This window comes from Falco biarmicus, chromosome 5 (genome assembly GCF_023638135.1).
Source record: "Falco biarmicus isolate bFalBia1 chromosome 5, bFalBia1.pri, whole genome shotgun sequence".
NCBI lineage: Eukaryota > Metazoa > Chordata > Aves > Falconiformes > Falconidae > Falco > Falco biarmicus.
The window spans coordinates 55,478,172-55,496,919 of NC_079292.1; the positions used below are offsets into that span (position 1 = coordinate 55,478,172).

Here is an 18,748-nt window from a genome sequence, read left to right on the forward strand (position 1 = left end):
TACGCTGAGCCAGGTATTATATCTTTAATAGTCTGTTATGCTTTTTTTTTCCTGTTGATGCTTTGCTAGCTGTCCTTTACCCCAGGGTTAAAGAAAACATAAAATTTGCCTGTGCATTTTGGAAGAGGAATGTTCTTTACTATGGGATAACTGTTTCTGCTTGCTTTTTGGTGTAGTCTTGGATAAGAAAAGTAATATATTGTTCTACTTTAACCTTGTTAAGATAGAACCTTGTTCAGGATTTCATTGTGTATTCTATTGTGCTATTTTTCAGAAAGGTAGTTCTGGTTTTTTGTTTGAAAACTTACTCTTAAAGAATAGCAAAGCCAAAGAGTGCATTTCAGTTCTTTGTGTCTTTAAGAAGCATAGAGGTCAATCAACTATGTTTGTGGGCAGTATCTTGAAGTATGTAGTGAACTGTATCATTATTCAGTCCATTTGACTGAAGCAACCATGTTTGACATAACTTCAGTAGCTTGTGTTTGTTCAGTGGGCTAATGATGATAAAAAATAAACAGCCCCTCCCTTAAAACACTTGGAAATGTTTGCAGGGAATCTTATTTCCAGGACTTAATACAGAAATGTTAAAAAGAGTTTTTGTATGCGTAATTTGATAGCATAGCTTGTTGTCTGGAAGGGTGCTGATTGAGGATGGTCACGGTCAAAATATCTGAACAGAAGACCAGACAGCATAAGATACTGCTCTGTGCTGTGGGTCTGGATTTCAGAACTAAATTGGTATAATACCTGAAATGTCACTGTTCTTATTGGTATGATAATGAAGTTGAAACTGGTTATTTTTTAAAAAATACCTTTCATACCTAAACATCTAATTAGATCAGTGGCACTAGAAGCATAGCTATGTAGCTCAAGGACAATAGTTGAAAATAACGTGCTTTTAGATGATTAGAGAATGTATCAGTCTTGCTTTATCTGCAGAATGATTCCATAATCTTTTATGGGGCAAATTTGTGTTTACAGGAGTCAATCATATATCAAATTCTGTCTGTCTGTAGGTCTGAGAATTTTAATTCTCAGTCTTGGAATGTATAAGGAGGAGCAGAACACTGTAAAGGGCTTAAACTGTTTTTCCTAATAGGATCACTTCTGCTGTTTCATACATGGAAAAAACTAGTGCAAAGCAAAAGTCTTGAAACCAGTTAATCAGAAGATTTAGAAGTTGCAAGAGGCGTGTTCCCTTTAACTGAGAGCCCTGAAGAAACGTCAAATTTAAGTTTAATGTAGCTGTTGCTGGTATCTTAGACAATCATATTCAAATTTTGTGTTCAGTTAGGGCACTAGAAAATATAAGTTTACCTCAAAGGAGGTGGTACTAGATACATTCTAGTCTGCACTCCTCAGTTTTTGGTAAGTTGAAAATAAAAATGAAACCTTGAATTGTAAGTTACACCTTATTCAGTAGGCTGAGGACAGACGCTGTTTTGGTAGGGAAAAGTAAACCCTCTCAAGGGTTAAGGAGAACTGAATGTCAAAAATGTCTTAAAAGTCTGACTAAATTCATAGTCCTCAGCAGAAGCTGTTGAAACCTCAACTGGTAAGTTACACATCCACATCTTGCTGACCTTGTTTGCCTGCCGACTGTTAGGGGATAGCTTGTTCATCTGCATAATGAACAAATTCTGCCTTTCTGGTTGCCTTGTTCCTATGGATGTGCCACATATCACAGCAGATTATTAGAATTATCAACATGCTTCATGGTTTCCTGACTTGTGGACTGTCTTTAATCCTTCCTTTTTCTTGTGTGGACTCCAGGCCTTCCTTTAGTGTTTTGCAGCAGAGTCTTCACTGTGTTTCCCTTTACTTGTTCTTTACTACTTAGGATAATGGTCCCAACTTTGACTGTGCTTTTTCCTTCACTCGGCAACTACTGTATTCTGTTTTGATCCTGTCTTGCCCCAGCCTCACAGTTTCAGTTCACACCCTGTCAGCTCAAAAGGGAAATGCCTGCTCTGTCTATTAAGTACTGTGGATAATCACTTATTTTCTTTCCCTTTCATCTTCCTTGTATGTAGTGAAGCTGGTTGAGAGCTGTGGAAAAACATCAGATTTCTCTGAACTTCTTACCCAGCCTCCACTATCAAGTTTGCTTTGCATCTCCTACTTTGCATGATTGTCCTGGTCTCTTAAGATGAATGACAAGGCCGCAACTAAGCCACTTTGCTTTCATTTTGTCCACTTAATAGATTCTCCTGCTTTTTTGCGCTAGTCTTTCATATGATCCTAGGGCATTTCATAGATCCTGTCACCACTTTTCCTTTCTCTTTCTTTCTGTACTGCTTGTTAAGCCTTCCATTCCAGGAAGATGAAAGCTGATGACTCATGGAAATTTCGAACTACTTACTCAGATTAAATCCACATAGGCCTCTAGATCAGGCATTCACCAGCTTCCTTGCTGAAGTTACACATTCACTGTTTTTTGTCTTCTGGATTCTCTTCTTCCTATCTTAATGTTTTTGGTAGCCCTAACTTTTTTTGTTCTTAAAGCATTTTAAGTTCAGAATATCTTGCATAGCATGGAGGGGGAAGTGAAGTAAGCTGGTAGCTGACGCTCCACACTGTTCCCTTACTGTAGGTGATCTCAAGGCTTCAGTTAACGTGGTAGTTGAAACTGTCTACTAATTTATTCATCTGTGTAATTCTGTCTTAACAGACATGCAGTGGAAGGCCTGCTGGTTCAGGCTTCAAAATAACAAACACATTGCTTTATCTCACTTAGTCATTTGGCTGTGCTACCAAACATTTATTGCTTGCAGATCAAAAATCAGCTTTTTCCTCTGCCAGGGACCATACCTCTGAGGTGCGTCAAAATCCTACCCTTTCTTTCAGCAGAAGGGCAAAAATTGATTCGTAGTCATTGCACATAATGTTATTGTGTCTTTCTGGTACTTTTGTAACATGTTCGAAGTCCTGTAAACATTTTCTCCTTATCTTTGTTGACAGGTTTGGGTCTTGGACATTCTCTTTTTGTCCTTCCAGACAGACTGTAGCTTCCAGAATTGTATTTGTTGGTTATTAAATGCACCATTTTACAATTTTCAGTATTTGAAGACAAAGACCAGTAGCTCAAATTTGGAATAGTTCAAGACAACATTGTCCTTCTGCATAGTGATAATTGCATTGTCAAGGCAACCCTCTCTCAGTTCTTTTGCAAATACTTCCAAGGCTTGCTTAGTTGATACTTATACATAGAGCTAGAATGAATCTGTTAATCCTCCCAGCCTTTCTGAGAATTTGCTTTTCTCAGAATTCTGAGAAACAAGATGTTTCCTAGAGATTCGACAGTTTTCTGGTAATACTTGGGACAGTGTCATTCTGAGAGGCTGCTGGTCATGAAATAATAGAATTAATGTTGTTTCTGCTATACGTAATGTCAACCACTTTTCCTATGTCTTTGTATTTCAATATTTTTGAGATACAGCTTTAGTTCTAACTTGGAAATTCTTTCATAAATACTAAGTATTTTTCAACGTACAGTGTATATAAGAGTTTGGAAACTTTTGTGGTTTGAAAACTGTCTGAACAGATAGAATATATCTGACTTTCAATGAAAGAAGCCCTGGCATTGGTGTTTTTGTAATAGGTAATGTTGTATGCAACACCTAAAATGGGAAATAAGCTAACAGATACTGTGGTTAAGTTTGTCGTGTCTAGGATAGCATTTTTAGCAAAAGAAAATTTCGGAAAACTTTGCAGGAGAAGTAGGTTTTTGAACAGGGCACGGTGATTAGAGTTGGAACTAAATGTAGCATGTGTTGGAATGTCTGAATCAAGTGCTTTGCAGAGATTGATATTAATGAAAACTGGTAGTCTTAATGAAACAAAGCATATAATCTGAGAAGTTTTTTAATGCTTAATTAACAAAAACATCTGTACAATCTTCAGTCCTATCTTCTGGATATAATATCCAATTCTGTAAAATTCTGACATAGATTAGGCTTCTTCCACTGCAATATAGTGACTGTTCAGACTGCCTTCTGGAAATAGCTGTGGCTGTCACAGATAACTTAAAAGCTCCTATGATAAAAGTGATTGACTAACAAGGTGATTTTAATTGCACATAAAATAGAAGGGTATTCAACAGAAACATTAAACTGAAAAACTAAAATCGATAGAGGCAGGGTTTTTTTCGGTTTTGGCTTTTGTTTTTTTTTGTGGGTCCCCCCCCATTTGTTTTCACCAGTGATGTTGCTGATACACCTGTAAGGCTGTTGTAGATGAAAACAAATAATTATCTGTGCCTGCCTACTTTCTGTATAAAAACAACCAGTGAACAATCAGGTGAAGTTGCTCATAGGCAGGTAGTATATCATTGTTCATATGGTTTACGTGTTTTGATTTAACATCTAGCATAATGTAACATGCTTTCTGAAACAGAATATTGGGGGGAAAAATTTAAAAGTTTTTGGGCTTTCCCCCCACCTTGGGGAGTGGGGGTGGGGAAATGCCTCTGTGCCCATTGTTAATTTCCTTCAGAAAGCAGTACTTTTAATTTAGTAATCCTGTCTTTTCTCCGAAAAAAAGGGCATTGTTTTGAAAGTAGAAAAGTAATTCTGTACCTTGATCACCTTCAATAGCATTACCAGTCTGTTTCTGTTGTAGCAAGCTGTGCAGTGTAGTTGTATATAATTTTTCACGTGTGGAGACTGGGGAATGAACTAAATTCATTTTATTAAGAAATGCTGATAAACTCATAGTCTTTTTCCCCACCCAGTATGATGAATTGGTTCCTGCATCCCTGACAACCAAATATGGAGGGTTTTATATCAACACTGGTACTCTGCAGTTCCGGCAGGCATCTGATTCAGAGGATGAAGACTTCGCAGAAGATAAAAAGCATAGGCCACCTAAAGTGAGTGATGTTAATTACGCTTTTTATAACTTATAGCTAGATGGACATTGGGAAATGCTTGATACTTTTAGAATATCTCATAGGAAGAGGCTGAAAGCGAAATGATACACAGTACTGTTTTATTGCATTTCCTGTTTTGTGGCTCATGCACTAGCATTGGGGATATAATTCATGATTTCCACAGGTTGTCTAGTCTTGTAAGGCTAACCGTCTGTTTAGGCAAGTTAACAAGTTACGTCTGTCCATCTTGAAGTGACAGATGATTCTGTAATTTTATAGGAATTTTATTATGAGGTGAGAACTTAAATTCTCCAACGCTGCTTTTATGATGTTGCATAAAGCTTGCGTGGTTTTAAATTGTTCCTAATACTCAGAATAACACTAAAATATCTGTTAAAATAATTTCAGTGCATAAGAACAGCTATATCAAAAAGTATATATACAGTCTTTCCCAAAGTGTGCGGTTCTATGTACTTTGACAAGTTATGATCAATGCAAACATAATTGCTTGCATATGACATTCACAAGTTCCATGCAATTCCAAGAACTTGCTGCTTTCTGACTCTTCCTGCTCTAGAATTCTTTAAATTTAAACATAATAAGGTTCTTGCATTGGATCTGATTGGAATGGAGTAAACTTTCTTCTTAACAGCCCTTACGGTGCTATGATTTGGATTTGAGACTAACATAGTGTTGATAATGCACCAAAGTTACCTGTTGCTGAATATTTGCACAGTTTGAAGGCTTTCTCTTTCCCTACCCTGCACCAGCAGGTAAGCTAGGGTAAGCAGGTAAGCAAGAACTTAGGAGGGAAGACAGCTGATCTGAATTAGCCAAAAAGATGTTCCATACTATGTAACTTCATACTCGGCAATGAAACTGTGGTAGCAGAAGGGGGTGGGTGGGATTCAGTCTTCCAAGGTGGCCATTGCTTATACTGGCTGGGCATCAGTCTGCGTGTGCCTTAAAGTATTCTTACTGTAAGCTCTGAATTCAGTAACTATTTAAAAATAATAAATGATTGAGACTTGTCAGTAACAGCAATTGCTGCTATGAATCTGTGGTACTGCTTGCCTTTACACACACGGAGGTATTTTTCCTGGCTCTGAATTGGAAAGTGTAAGGAAAACTAGATGCCTCTTTCTGTAAAAGTCTTTTAGGGTGGAAGAATCATTGTCCTTTATTTGATCTCTTTTCTAGATAGCAAAGTTGAAAGAAAGTGAAGATCGAGGAATGAAGAAGCGCAAGCGGAAAGATGAAGGGACAGAAAAGGAGAAGAAGCCTCGAAAAATGAAAGTTCCTAAGCAGCTGGGGTATGTTTCTTTCTTTAGATGAACCCTTGAATTGTGAGGTTTGGTTTCAAGATTGTGTGCCATAGCAAGATTATCACAGCTGTTTAGAATATTGTAATTTTAAACTATAATTAATAGCTAATAGATTTTGGGTTTGTAATTTATGCAGATTTTTTGCATAAGTCCTACAAGCTAATATTTGTCCCCCAGAACTTTTAACAAATAATAATAAAACAAGGAAATAGGAATTGCAGAACAGAAATTTTGAGTCTATGAATAGCATTATCCATCACTGTTCTACCCAAAGTCTTACGTAGCACTAAGAATTACATCTTGTAATAAAAAATAGCTTTCTTCCTATCCCATGGTTTCTTATCTGAAAACTATAAACACACCTTAATTATTCTACATGTTTCTTACTAACTTTGGTTTCCTGAGTTCTGAAGTTAGCATGGAAGGATTAAGGACGTGGATTTTTTTTTTATTGGCTTCTAGAAAATTGTCATTGAGTGAAAGTTGTCTTATGAATATTCAAGTTGGTGTTGAAAAGGTATTGATAGTGTCTTTCATCAACGTGATGCATTGGCAGAAAACACTTAGTTTAAGTACCATATAGCTGTTGAGCTTGCATGTCAAAATTCTTAGCAATTAATAGAATTTTTAACATACATGGTGTGCCTAAACTTAAAGCAACTTGCCACCATTCAGAAGTCTGAGAGTCAAATTGCAGTAGCATAGATCAGCCATGAGTTTTAATAACTGTGCCAACGCTTCCATAATTAAATTGCAAAGTCAAAAGGAAATAAACTTTGCCTTAATGTGTACAAAACTTAACAAAACAAATTGGTTAGAGTGTGGAATCACATGACCAGCAAAGGTTTACGGTAGTTGATAGAATAGTGTGAAGATGAAAGTACGATGTACTGGCTTCTCCCCTGATAATCTTTTAATTGTACTAAAATCACAGATTTTTGTTACAGATTACTGAGGTCTCAAAAATCACATGCATTCCAATGAAAGATTTCTTTCCTCTACAGAGTAATGGCCTTAAATTCACACAAGTCTGAAAAGAAGAAAAAGAAATTGTATAAAGACTCACTCTCTCTGGCTGCCATGATCCGTAAATTTCAAAAGGAGAAGGAAGCCATGAGGAAGAAGGAATCTAGTCCAAAACCTCCAGTGACTGTTGCAACCTCTACCCCTAGTAAAATTCCTTCCTCCTCTCTCAGTGCAGGAAATGATATCTCTGACTTGAATCTTAGGATCAATGATCCTGTCCTCTCCATTTTTGGTAGCACAAATGAACGTGAGCTCCTGCAAGAAGCTGAAAGTGCCCTGGAGATGCTGGGAGACATTGACTTTGACAAGTTGCTTGATGGCACTTCTGATGGCAGCCCGGTATCTGAGCTGTCAGGAGAAAATGGAAATGTCACTCAGGCAACCTACACCTCTCAGGTCATGACACCCAAGCAGGTGCCTGCCCTCCCAGAAGGTCTGCCTATGCTACTTGAAAAACGCATTGGAGACCTTCGAACAGTAAGTATGAATTTACTGGTAAGGGATTGCATTCAAGAATCTGAGAGAATGAGGAAGAATAATTAGGGCCTAAGTTGTCATTCTTGGATTGCTGACTGAAACTCTGAAAATGTTGAATTGATCTTAATGTCAATCTTAATGGCTGTATTTATACTCGGATGAAAATGGGCACAGAGATGATGCAGGTAAATTGTTAAGCAGTGTTTGTTTCACAGTGGAGACAAGGTTTTCTAAATCTTCTGTGTACAATAATTATTTGTTTGGGTTTTTTCCATAACAGAAATGTCAGTGTCACTTTAACTTGAATTTAGTTGGTGAAATGGATGGGCATTTTCTTGCTTTGGAGGAGGAAACTTGAAATATGACTGTGGCTTACGAATTGATGTCTTGAATTTTTGGCTTTTTAACAGAAAAGCTAACTTGCTAGTTCAAAAAAAAATGCACCAATCAGCAACAACAAAACCCACCAAAAATCCCCACCACCAAACTGAAAAACAAAAAAACCCACCCCAAAATACCAATCACAGCCACAAAACTGAATATTTTCAAAGGTTAGAATGGAGTGCAAACTATTTAAAGATGTTAGTAACAAATACTAAATGAACAGGTTACAAACATTCTACTAGTTTATTGAAAGGGATCAGAGCTACTAAGGTATTCTATGCTCCTTGTTTCAGTTGTGGATGTTACCTTAAGTTGAGAAAAAATGTTTTGTTTGGTTCTCTAGATTCTGATGTTTATTCTGAGCAAGAAAAAGCTTGAAGTGCAGCTTTTCCTTGCTCATTAAGTTTTGAAAAAGCAGTTCAAGTTACTACATTTTTGGGAAAAAAAAATCTAAACTGTAGCAGAGCTTGCTTTGCTAAAATAGATAAATCATAATGTTTGTTTTTTGTCTGTATGTAAATGTTTGTGTTATTAGTTTTAAATGTACCAAGCTAAATACAATCAAGGAATTAATATTTACTAAAGTGAGAGAGATTATTTTGTCTGCCTTTGAATATTCAGGTTAATTTTGCTATGAATCAACAATAAGCTTCTAGCAAAACTGTAGAACAACTGGATTAGGCCAAAAGTTAGTGTTAGTTCCCTGCCCCAAATTCATGCTGCTTCACTGTAGAGCAAGTCCTGCCCGGTTGAAAGACAGCTTTGGTTCAGTGTTGCTTAGAAAACCTAACTCTTCTATCTTCTGCTTTTGCTGTCTTCTGGAAGCTTGGTGCTGGCTGAGCAGAGCAAGTTTATCCATACGCTTGGGGAAAAACTAGATTGTGTTGTCTTAAAGATTGCAACTTCTTTACCTTCTGCAAATTGCCATCAATTGACACATTATTAGTGGGGGGAAAACATCATCTAAAAAGCAGGAAAAAAGAAATGTCTTGTCAAATACTTAGTATGCTCACAGCTTTAGTGCTCTTTAGTCCAAAGAAAGCTAAGAAGTTTGTAAAGCTGTGGGTAAAAAGCCTGTTCTGTGCATGGATTATGATATATCTAGATTTTAAAAAGACCCACCACTTCTAGAAAGCCACTGACTAAATACAACAAAAACTTCCTGACTTCTTTTGTATGTTAATGTGTTCTGGTTCCCTAAGTGGGCAACTGAACTACCACAACAGAGAGAATATTGTACACAAGCAAGAAAGTAATAAAATGGCATTTTTCTATTGTGAAGGAATTGTCAAAATAATTTGTGGGGGAAAAAACCCACCACAGTTCAGTAATAGTGATGCAGTTTTTGAATCTGCCAATGTTGTTCTCTTCAGAAGCCAGCAACGCTATCCAATGTGCTAGTATAATGCTGAAACCACCGTTTAAGGTCTACCTGGGACCAAAATGTCTAAGTATATCTTTCCTTCCACTTTATATAAACCAGAGGATGTTAATAATCCTTGTGTTAAATATGCTTAAAGATGCTGGATTTAAGACTTTCAAATTTGTCTTCTTTAGTATCCTATCACTTGTAAACTTCTATAACCTTTCTAATTTTTTTAGCGGAATGAATGCTTCAGCATTCTTAGACAGATAGTACCATCCCCTCAGCAGCTGAATTTATGGTAGAAAGTAGTGAGTGGAATGCGGTCCTTATAGGAACTTAAACTCTGGTATCAGTGTTCATGACTGAAGTGGTACAGTCTTCAGACAATGGGCTACCTTGTGGTTTCTAATAGAGTATCAGACTCCTGTTCCTGTGCAGTGTAGAGTTCACAATTCCAGAAAATATTTTTCTTTCACATTTAAATGGGTTAGTTACAAAGAGCCAAGAACTGTAAGTATTTCATAGTAATAAAGGAATTTTGTCAAGTTAATACTTGTATTTATAGTTTTTAGCTATGTTGTTACAAGTCACTAAATTTTTTTCAAAAAGTGGAATTAGAGGTTTTAAGTTATTTGACTGTTCAGCCTTGTAGCACATGAGCTGCCTCTAATGTTTGTCAGTCATTATAATGATACTAGTACTCTTCTGCATGCGTAGCCTTTTCTATCTCCTTGAGATATTGGTTGTCTGGTCCCAGTGCCAGAATGTAAGATGATAATAAGCCTCGGAAAGTTTTCTTTTGACTTCTGTAAATCAGTAGAGTGGATAAACAGTAGAGAGAAGATCTTACCAATTTTTGTAGAACAGTGCAGCTATTGGCTTTCCTTATAAGCTGTCATTGTTTGTGAAAATAAGAATCTAGGTAATAAGAACAAAAGAAAGGGATTCTGCATGGAAAGTCTTGAAAATCAGTAAAACCTTCTAATGAAAGGAAGTATGTATAAGAACAAAGCTGTCTTTTTTTTTTTTTTTTTTTCCCCATCCCAGACTCAGGAAGTGACCAGACAAAAATTAGAGATGTAGTCTAAAGGTGGTGAGAATGGCAGAGAGCACCGGAAGAGAGGGATGAGGTATTCTTCTAGCATACATAATCACTTTGTAGAAATTGCAGTGAAGGACTGGGATGAATCTAAGAAGTCTGGGAAGTTGTAACTGGATGAGGCGCATAACAGAGCTAGGAAGGAGCCTTTCATACACTGAGAGTAGAAATGCGTTTGATGCTCTTGCTTGCTTGACTTGTCAAGCAATGCTCCTCTTTTTAAGGCTAACTGGTAGTGCAATGTTGCTGATGGTGAGATGATAAAACATCTCTACCATTTTCTTTCTTCATGGTTATTGAAAAGGTAAGTTTAACATCAGTCATCCAGACAGGTACTAAATAGAATGATTGTTTGTTGTAGAGCAAGCCTTTTTTGAGTAGAATTATAACAATTTTCACCCTTTTTTCTAAATGGCTGAGTATAGTTTGGATTTGTTTGGTTTTTTCCAATGCTGTTTTCCAGAAAATAAGAATGTGATATTAGGTATGTGATATAGCTGTAAAAGTAAAGATACAAAGGTTGTTGGGATAAAATGCTCTATGAACTTTTGGATACTCTTTATTGCTGTACTTTCAGGCCGCCAAGATGTTTGATGAAGAAGGCAGGAAGAAGTTTTTCACGCAAGACATGAATAATATTCTGCTGGAGTAAGTGCTTATCTGTACAACCTTCCCTTTTTGGAAAGGGGGTGAAAGGAAAAGTACAGAAGAGGAAATATTGTTGAGGTTGTTCCAACAAAGCCCTTAAAAGTCAATGAAGGTAGATCAGTCTAAGCTAGTTATTAGCTAAAAAGCTTTATATATTAATACAATTCCTGTCATGGCTGACTGTCTGTCCTTATCCAGTGTAAAGTGTTTTGTAGTGCCCTGTGTCCTTGACTTCATGTGTAAAATTCAACAAAACTGCCATTGTTTCTTGTCCCCCACTTTTATAACTCGGAACACCTTCAGCTGTCATGAAGTAAAATGCCAGCTCTTTTTACTGTGTAATCCTTCAACTAAGCATTTAATATAGAAGGTTCTATGTTTGTATTCTAAGAAACAAAAAGTAATCTCTAGAAGACTGTAACAGTCAATTGTATCAACATTGTTCTGTAATGGTAGAAGTAACAGAAATTTGAATGACAGTGTTCAGCATTGCTGAAGAAGTATGTATATGAATGGTTTCTTACCATTGATTAAGAAGACTTCCTTGTGTAAAAAAAAATTATCTGAACGTGTCCCAAGCTGCTATTTTTAGTATGCGTAGCTAGAATATGGCATGCATATGCAGCTTGCGTAGGTTTTTGTTTAGTTGTCATCTTTATCTTGGAGTGCCTCACGGGTTGGCTGTCTCATTTGTTTTTCAGTATTGAGCTACAGTTACAGGAGATAAATCCTGCCATTCGCAATGGAGTGTACTCTCACCTTGAGGCCTTTGTGCCATGCAATAAGGACACACTGATAAAGCGTCTGAAGAAGTTACACCTCAATGTCCAGGTAATGGCAGGGAGATCAGCCTTCAGCATGAGTCAGTTCTGTAATAGTGACGAGGACAGAATGCAGGAGAGCAACAACCACACAGTCTCCAATAAACCAAAAGATTTTGGATGAGTTGCTGTATCAACTTAAAAGGTTTTTTTCTGTGTATCTGCTATTGTCACTACTTTAGGAACCAATATTTTAAGTATTTCAGACCCTTTATTTGAGCATTAAGTGCTTTCATCTTGAAAGCTGCATACAGGGTACATATTAAAGTGGCAGAACTATAAATCAACAATTATCGTGATTATGACAGGCTAAAAAAAATAACTCCTGCATTCACTTTTGTGTCAAGAAAAAAATAAAGGCTAGATGGATAACAGACAAACCAGCCTGTACTGTTTGTGCAAATTTGATTTTTGTGGCTAGGTCTTACAAATACTTCACATGTAATTTGCAGTTGCTTTTCTCAACTTACTTTATTCAATAGGAAAGCATATTCTTTCTCTGTTATCTGAAGTATTCTGACCTGATTCTTTAGATGAAATCTAGGACTAAATCTTGCAGAGGATCTGAGGATCATGAATGCAGAGATCTCAGAATTTGCAAAGGCGGCAAACAGATTTGTATGCTATTTCTAAGCAGTAAGACACAATAGCATATAGTATTCTAGTTCTTCTCAGTAAGCAGTTATAATTAAGAACATAAAGTAAGAAGAAGTAGGAAGAGTTTAAAACATGTAGGGAAGTATGTATTATTTTACTGTTTGAAGTTCTTTGTATTTAGAATTGTCTCCAAATATTTAGTTCTTACCTTTGACGTATATAAATTGCATATAATAATATGTATAACTTATTCATTACTTAGGATGTTTTTTTATACTGAAGTTTTTTGAGACTTGATTAATTGGATATTTATTTGTAAGTGTTGAGATACTCATTGGTCAGGTCATCTTGCTTTTTCCTCTCAGGTTTTCTTCCCTTCCCTATCTTGATTAAAAAGCATTATTTCATAAGGTCATGCCATAATGTTTTGGGATATTCATGTTATATTTCCTTGTGACCGTCTTTCGTTGTTTCTAGTCTAAAGACTTGCATGAGTTCTATGAGAAATTTCAAGTGGGTGCATTACTATAATGTTGTTGCATTTAACAGGATTCAAGTGCTGTATAGGAAATGGCTGTTGCAGTCAGTAGATGGTACTAGGAATCTTGCCTCAGAAGCGAGCAGGGAAATAGATGCAATGTAAGTAATGTTTCAGTTAATTTTTGTGAAACTAATAGAACTGCTTTGGTATTTCTCTTTTCACAGGATGACCGCTTGAGAGAACCGCTGCAAAAGCTGAAACTAGCTGTCAGTAATGTCATGCCTGAACAGTTATGCAAGTATCAGGAGGACTGTCAGGCCCGCAATCAAGCCAAGAATGCCAAGTAGGTATTTCTGGAGTCTGTGCATGCCCACTCTAGAGTTCAACTGGAAGTCTGTCTCCATGTTGTTCATTCCCCAAGCTCAACATAGTACTTGGCTACAACTTACAGGTGCCTGTAAGTTTTGAATTGTACAAAATACTTAATTTTGTGTAAGTTATGTTATGATCTGATTCTGGAAGGATATTCTATTAATATGAATGCAATAGGTCTTGAGAGAAGGAAATTACAAACTGAGAGGGATACTGGAGATTCTCAAAATGCTGGATTAATGGAGGAGGGTGTTATGTTCAGGTCCTTGATACATATTGTCATTGTTAATTGTAATTGTTTTTCTCATAGTTAATACTTCCCCAAGTCTAAAATTAGTTAATAGGTAAGTATTCTGCCATTTGCAGTAGATGGATAGCATCCTTTTCACTTGTCTCTGAGGACCATGAAACAGTAGGGAGAGGAAGATGAGCTGTTTGCCCTTTCAGGAAAGGTATAATGAGAAACTGAAGACAGGTCCTTCGTTTGCTTGTTTATATTTTCCTAACACCTGAAATGACACTCCTTTCTTAAGGAGTTGTATACCTATAAAGAAAACAATTGTTCCAACTGTAGGTTACAAGCAGAAGATGAACGAGAGAAAAATGGATCGGAGGAGGATGATGATGAGAAACCTGGAAAAAGGGTTGTGGGACCCAGAAAGAAGTTTCATTGGGATGACACAGTGCGGTGAGACAAAACTGTCTTTTCCACCAAGAATTTTCACTGGCTTCATAAAGAAGACTCCAGGGCGATGTTATTACATGATACTGTTCAATAAATAATTGTTCTCAGAAGTATACCTCCTAAGTTTTGGAGGGTGTTGGGGCTAAATAGGCAAGCTAGAATGCTGCAATGGTAAAACACCCTTTTCTTTAACTTGAAAGGCAAAACCACCCTTTTCCTTAACTGAAAAGGCAGGATCATTTTATGTCCAGCCCTTTTTTTTAATCTGCTTGTTTATCTGCTTTATCCAAATACGTGAGAATTCTTCTGGTTCTAGGACTTTTGAACTTCTTTAAGCAAAGAACAGAAGTGTAAGCAGAGTTATACTTGCCTCTTACCATTCTAGGAACAGGTCAGAAAACACTGTCACCCAATGAGCGGTAAATGTTTCTGCCACAATGGGGCAGAGGACCAAAATTGGCAGTGCTGGTTTGGCAAGCTTCCCAGTCCTTGGGCAAGCCAGCATCCAGAATGCATGAATCTTAACCCTTCTTATACAGTCTCTACCTAAATTCTTTGTTGTTGCTCAGGAGCAGCACAGATTCTTGTCTGAAATGAATTCTCACTGCTCTGATTCCTAGAATAAATTTTGCTGAAAACTGAGATCACTGTTATTTAAATAATCTAGATAGGCTTTTGAGCAAGCAAATCCTTATAAATTATTAATTTTCCACACAAGATGTAAGCTAATTTTACTACAAGTGTACATATTATTAAAAGAAACTGGTGGACTTACCATGATGAATCTTTTCAGTATGTTAAGAAAACAAGGAAGCAAGCTTCATGGAATGTATACAACCAGTATAGCTTGGACTGATCTGGAGGGAGCCATACTTAGAGACGTTTAAATCTGTTGGTTTTTTCATTCAGGAGGCTCTGAAAAGGCCAGTGTGACTTAACTGTATGCACTTATATATTTTAAAGACAGCATCGTTGTCAGAAAGAATTCTCTGTTGAAATACTCAGTGTACAATGGACTTGCTTTCAGACATTCTCCATCTTAAATGAAATAGAGGTCACTGTGAGCCAAGTGGGAGGAGATATTACAGCTCTGAGGAAACCACAAAGAAAAAGTAAAACCAATTACAAAATAATAGTAAGGATGAAAAAGAGCCCTATGATCGGTTGGAGATGGAGAATTGACAGTGGCAGATCTTGCCAGTTTTAGTAGCAAATTTGTGCAGTGGCAAACGAAATAAAAAAAGCAGTTGGAACTGAGTTCTTCCTACAGCTGGCAATGGACAGCAGCTGTATAGCATTAGTGCTTCAGTTTCTCAGCCTTTTTCTGCTGACAATTTTGAAAGGATTGTTTCTTTAATTCATTTACTGTGCTTTCTTTCTGCAGGTCTCTGTTGTGTAATCTTGTCAAGATTAAGCTGGGATGCTATGAGCTAGAGCCAAATAGAAGTCAGTCTGCTGAAGATTACCTCAAAACCTTTATGGAAACAGAAGTGAAACCACTTTGGCCTAAAGGCTGGATGCAGGCAAGGTAAGATACCTGCTTTATACATTGACTCATTTTGGTGTTAACTATTTCTTGGGTCTTATTTATTGTCATGCATTTGACTCAACCGTGTACTGTTAATATTGTTTAAAACTCAAAAATATGTTAGTGGAACTGGAATATTCTAGAATGAATGAAATGTTTTTCAGAAGTTAATTCTTCATCTTGTTTGCAAGCTGAAAGGCAAAAAAACCCCCACTGTTTTCCTTGGAGAACTATTTGCTTTTGTCATCTGCTGGAGACTGAATTTATTGAAGTTCATAACAGAATGTGTGATGCTTCATTTTAGGGGGAAGTATGAGGCAAGGAGTAACTGCTTGGGAGGTTTTCCTGTGATACAGGAAGTGATAGTGATGTAGAAAGCAGATTTGCCTATACATTGTAAGCAGTCTGAAGTCTACATCACACTGCATTATCAAAATTATAAGTTGCAATTTCAATACCAGAGTTCACAAAACACTAAGGTTTGTACTTTTTATTTTCTGTAACAATTGGGATGCTCTGTGATGTTGCAGTTAAGAATAGACCAGTTTCTTAAAGAAAATTTCTGCTTACTTCCTGTTGACTTACTAAGAGGAAAAAAACACCCAAAGGGGGGGAAAAAATGAGAGCAATAGTAGTCATTGTGAAATACAAATTTCACAAAGTTTTCAAACACTTGAAGTGGAAGAAGAAAAGAAATTATAGATGTGTATTCTTTCCTTCCGTAGCACCCATTGAAAAAGTTTCACATCAAATCCTGACACAACTGTAAAAGCTAAATGATAGAACAATACTAACCAATTTACCCAAGAATACCTTGATTAGTCAATCTGTATCAAGCTGTAGAAATAACTGAGATTTCCTGGAATAGTCAGTGTAGAAAATGAGGGTGTAATAATCTGCTTGTGAAATAGTAATGAAAGGAACAAATGAAGTTTTATACTTCTTGGCATACAGCTGACATATTTCTGTTCAAGGATCTAGTTTTGTATAGTAAGCATGCTGATAAGAGATGTTATCTCTTATCTACTTCAATAAAATCTTCATGAGACAAGGAATCCCAGTGTAGCTCAAGAATGTGTATGGAAATCACTGGTAGTCAAGTGATAGTTTGAGGTCATTGAAGAATACATAGACATAAAGTGTGTTATGTCTTTGTATTTGAAAGCCATATAACATATATGGTTCTCTCCTTACTATACAAAGTGTGATGAAAATTTCCATAAGCTTTTAAACAATCTATAAAAGTGGTTTCAACAAAAAGACAAAGACATGCACACACACCACCCCCCAAAAAAACCTGACCCAAAAAGCAAACAAACCCCAAAAGCTGCCTGAATGTAACTTTCTGTTGACCAGCAAGATTTCATTTACCAACTGGGAAGTCTTGGTACCATAATGATTTATACATTGTCCCGTATTTATGGGCAGGTGCTTCCTTGCTTTCTCTTTAGGAGGTGATGCGTTGTAAATTGTAGGTAAAGTTATGCATGGAAAGTGGAAAAGCAAGCATTTCCTGGCATCTGAAAGTGGTAACTCCTAATACAGGGCATTATTCATATGTGGGATGCTCATCTTGTTGGCATGTTAGAATAGGGATTGTTATGCTGAAGGCATAATTTTTTACCTTTATATGGGTCCTCAAGTAAGAGGGAGCTATGTAAAATTGAAAGAAAAATTAGGCATTTGATGTTAAAAATGGCCTACTGACTATGTATTTCATAAGGAATTCTTACTAATCAGAGTAGGTCTGTGGTATCAGAACTTCGTGGGTTCAGCCCAGAAGAAAGATTTTCTTGCTCTTTCAAAGTTAACTGTATTTAATGTTCCTCATAGCTCAGTATAGAAGCATGAGGTAGGGTATCAATCACAACTTTAAACTGCACCTTGTTCATTTGTCCATGTGTATCACAACTACCTTTGTCACATGAATTTTCTGTGTGTAACTTCCATACTCTGCCTCAGGAGATTGTTTTATTAATAGTCATGGATTTAGAGTAACACTTTTTGTCCTAAAGGATCCCAAAGCCTTTTCAATAATGTAACCCACTTTTTTTTGTAACTAGGTTGCATATTAATTCTATGTACAATTTTTTTTTTTTTTAAAAAGCCTGCAACCTAAGTATGTGTATGTTCAAAAAAGAAGTGTAAGGAACAGGAAGTCTGTTTCCTTTAATTCTAAGACTTTCATCAGCTTTGGAGGTGGTCATGCAAGTAGGCTTGCAGCACATTTATTTCACGCAGGTGAAACAGCATGCTTGACTGGAAATCACGATCAGAGAGAAACAATCTCACACTGATCTCACTCATCAACTTTAACATCTAAATATATTTATGCAATGGAGGAATTCTTTTCTAAAGATACTCTTGCTTTGAAACATACACTGCACTGTCCTTTCCTTGTACTGTGTCTTTGGCTTCTGTTCCTGTAGTAGTTACACTTTTTGTCTTGAACCTTTAAGGCTGGTACTACAAATTACTGGGGCCTGGGATTCATTTTGGATTTCCCAAATGAAAAAGATCAGGAAAAAGCACCAGGAAGGAGGTGCAGAGGGAAATATTCTGGAGAAGCTGGATGTGTCAGAATGTGGCACATTGAACTTGTGATGAGGATTGTTCCTTTCCTTCCATGGTGTTCTTCATAGACATTCAGTAGTCTCTAACTGGGAGCAATGTAATACTGGTTTGGAGGTTAGTATGGTGAAGGAAATGTGAAAATGGAGCTTAAAGTGGAATCTGAGAAGTAAGGCATTGGAACTGCAGCAAGAGGATGTCAATATTTTCTTACCAGATTACAGGAGATTTGTGGATACTTGAATTTTTCTTAACTGTTGCAGCTCTACAGGATGTGTTACCAGTGGTGAAAAGCTCTTGTTTAGACAACTGTTCGGTGTTAGTATGGTGGCAGTGGTGTAGGGAAATCTTGTCTGTTCTAGTTTGTCTACCTGGAAACAGGGAAGGGGACTGGATTTTCATTATTTGTCTAGTTATAGCTGCACCTGAGTAGCAAGCTGTAGAATAGGTGCAAGTTGGGAATTGTTTTCACTTCACGCTTGTCAGCTCAGGAGCTGA

At 36.9% G+C, this 18,748-nt stretch overlaps 1 protein-coding gene across 3 annotated transcripts in view; it reads left to right on the plus strand.

The window, feature by feature from the left end:
* The window catches only part of UBN2 (ubinuclein 2), a 56,367-nt gene that overhangs the window by 17,654 nt on the left and 19,965 nt on the right, over window positions 1-18,748 (plus strand). For 2 of the 3 annotated variants that reach the window (XM_056341579.1, XM_056341578.1), the window contains 8 exons: window positions 4,733-4,870; window positions 6,071-6,183; window positions 7,200-7,698; window positions 11,125-11,195; window positions 11,897-12,026; window positions 13,319-13,437; window positions 14,041-14,154; window positions 15,536-15,679. In XM_056341579.1, the coding sequence (XP_056197554.1) occupies window positions 4,733-4,870; window positions 6,071-6,183; window positions 7,200-7,698; window positions 11,125-11,195; window positions 11,897-12,026; window positions 13,319-13,437; window positions 14,041-14,154; window positions 15,536-15,679 (1,328 nt within the window). The remainder of the gene's footprint in view (window positions 1-4,732; window positions 4,871-6,070; window positions 6,184-7,199; window positions 7,699-11,124; window positions 11,196-11,896; window positions 12,027-13,318; window positions 13,438-14,040; window positions 14,155-15,535; window positions 15,680-18,748) is intronic. The other variant, XM_056341580.1, reaches the window with a different exon arrangement.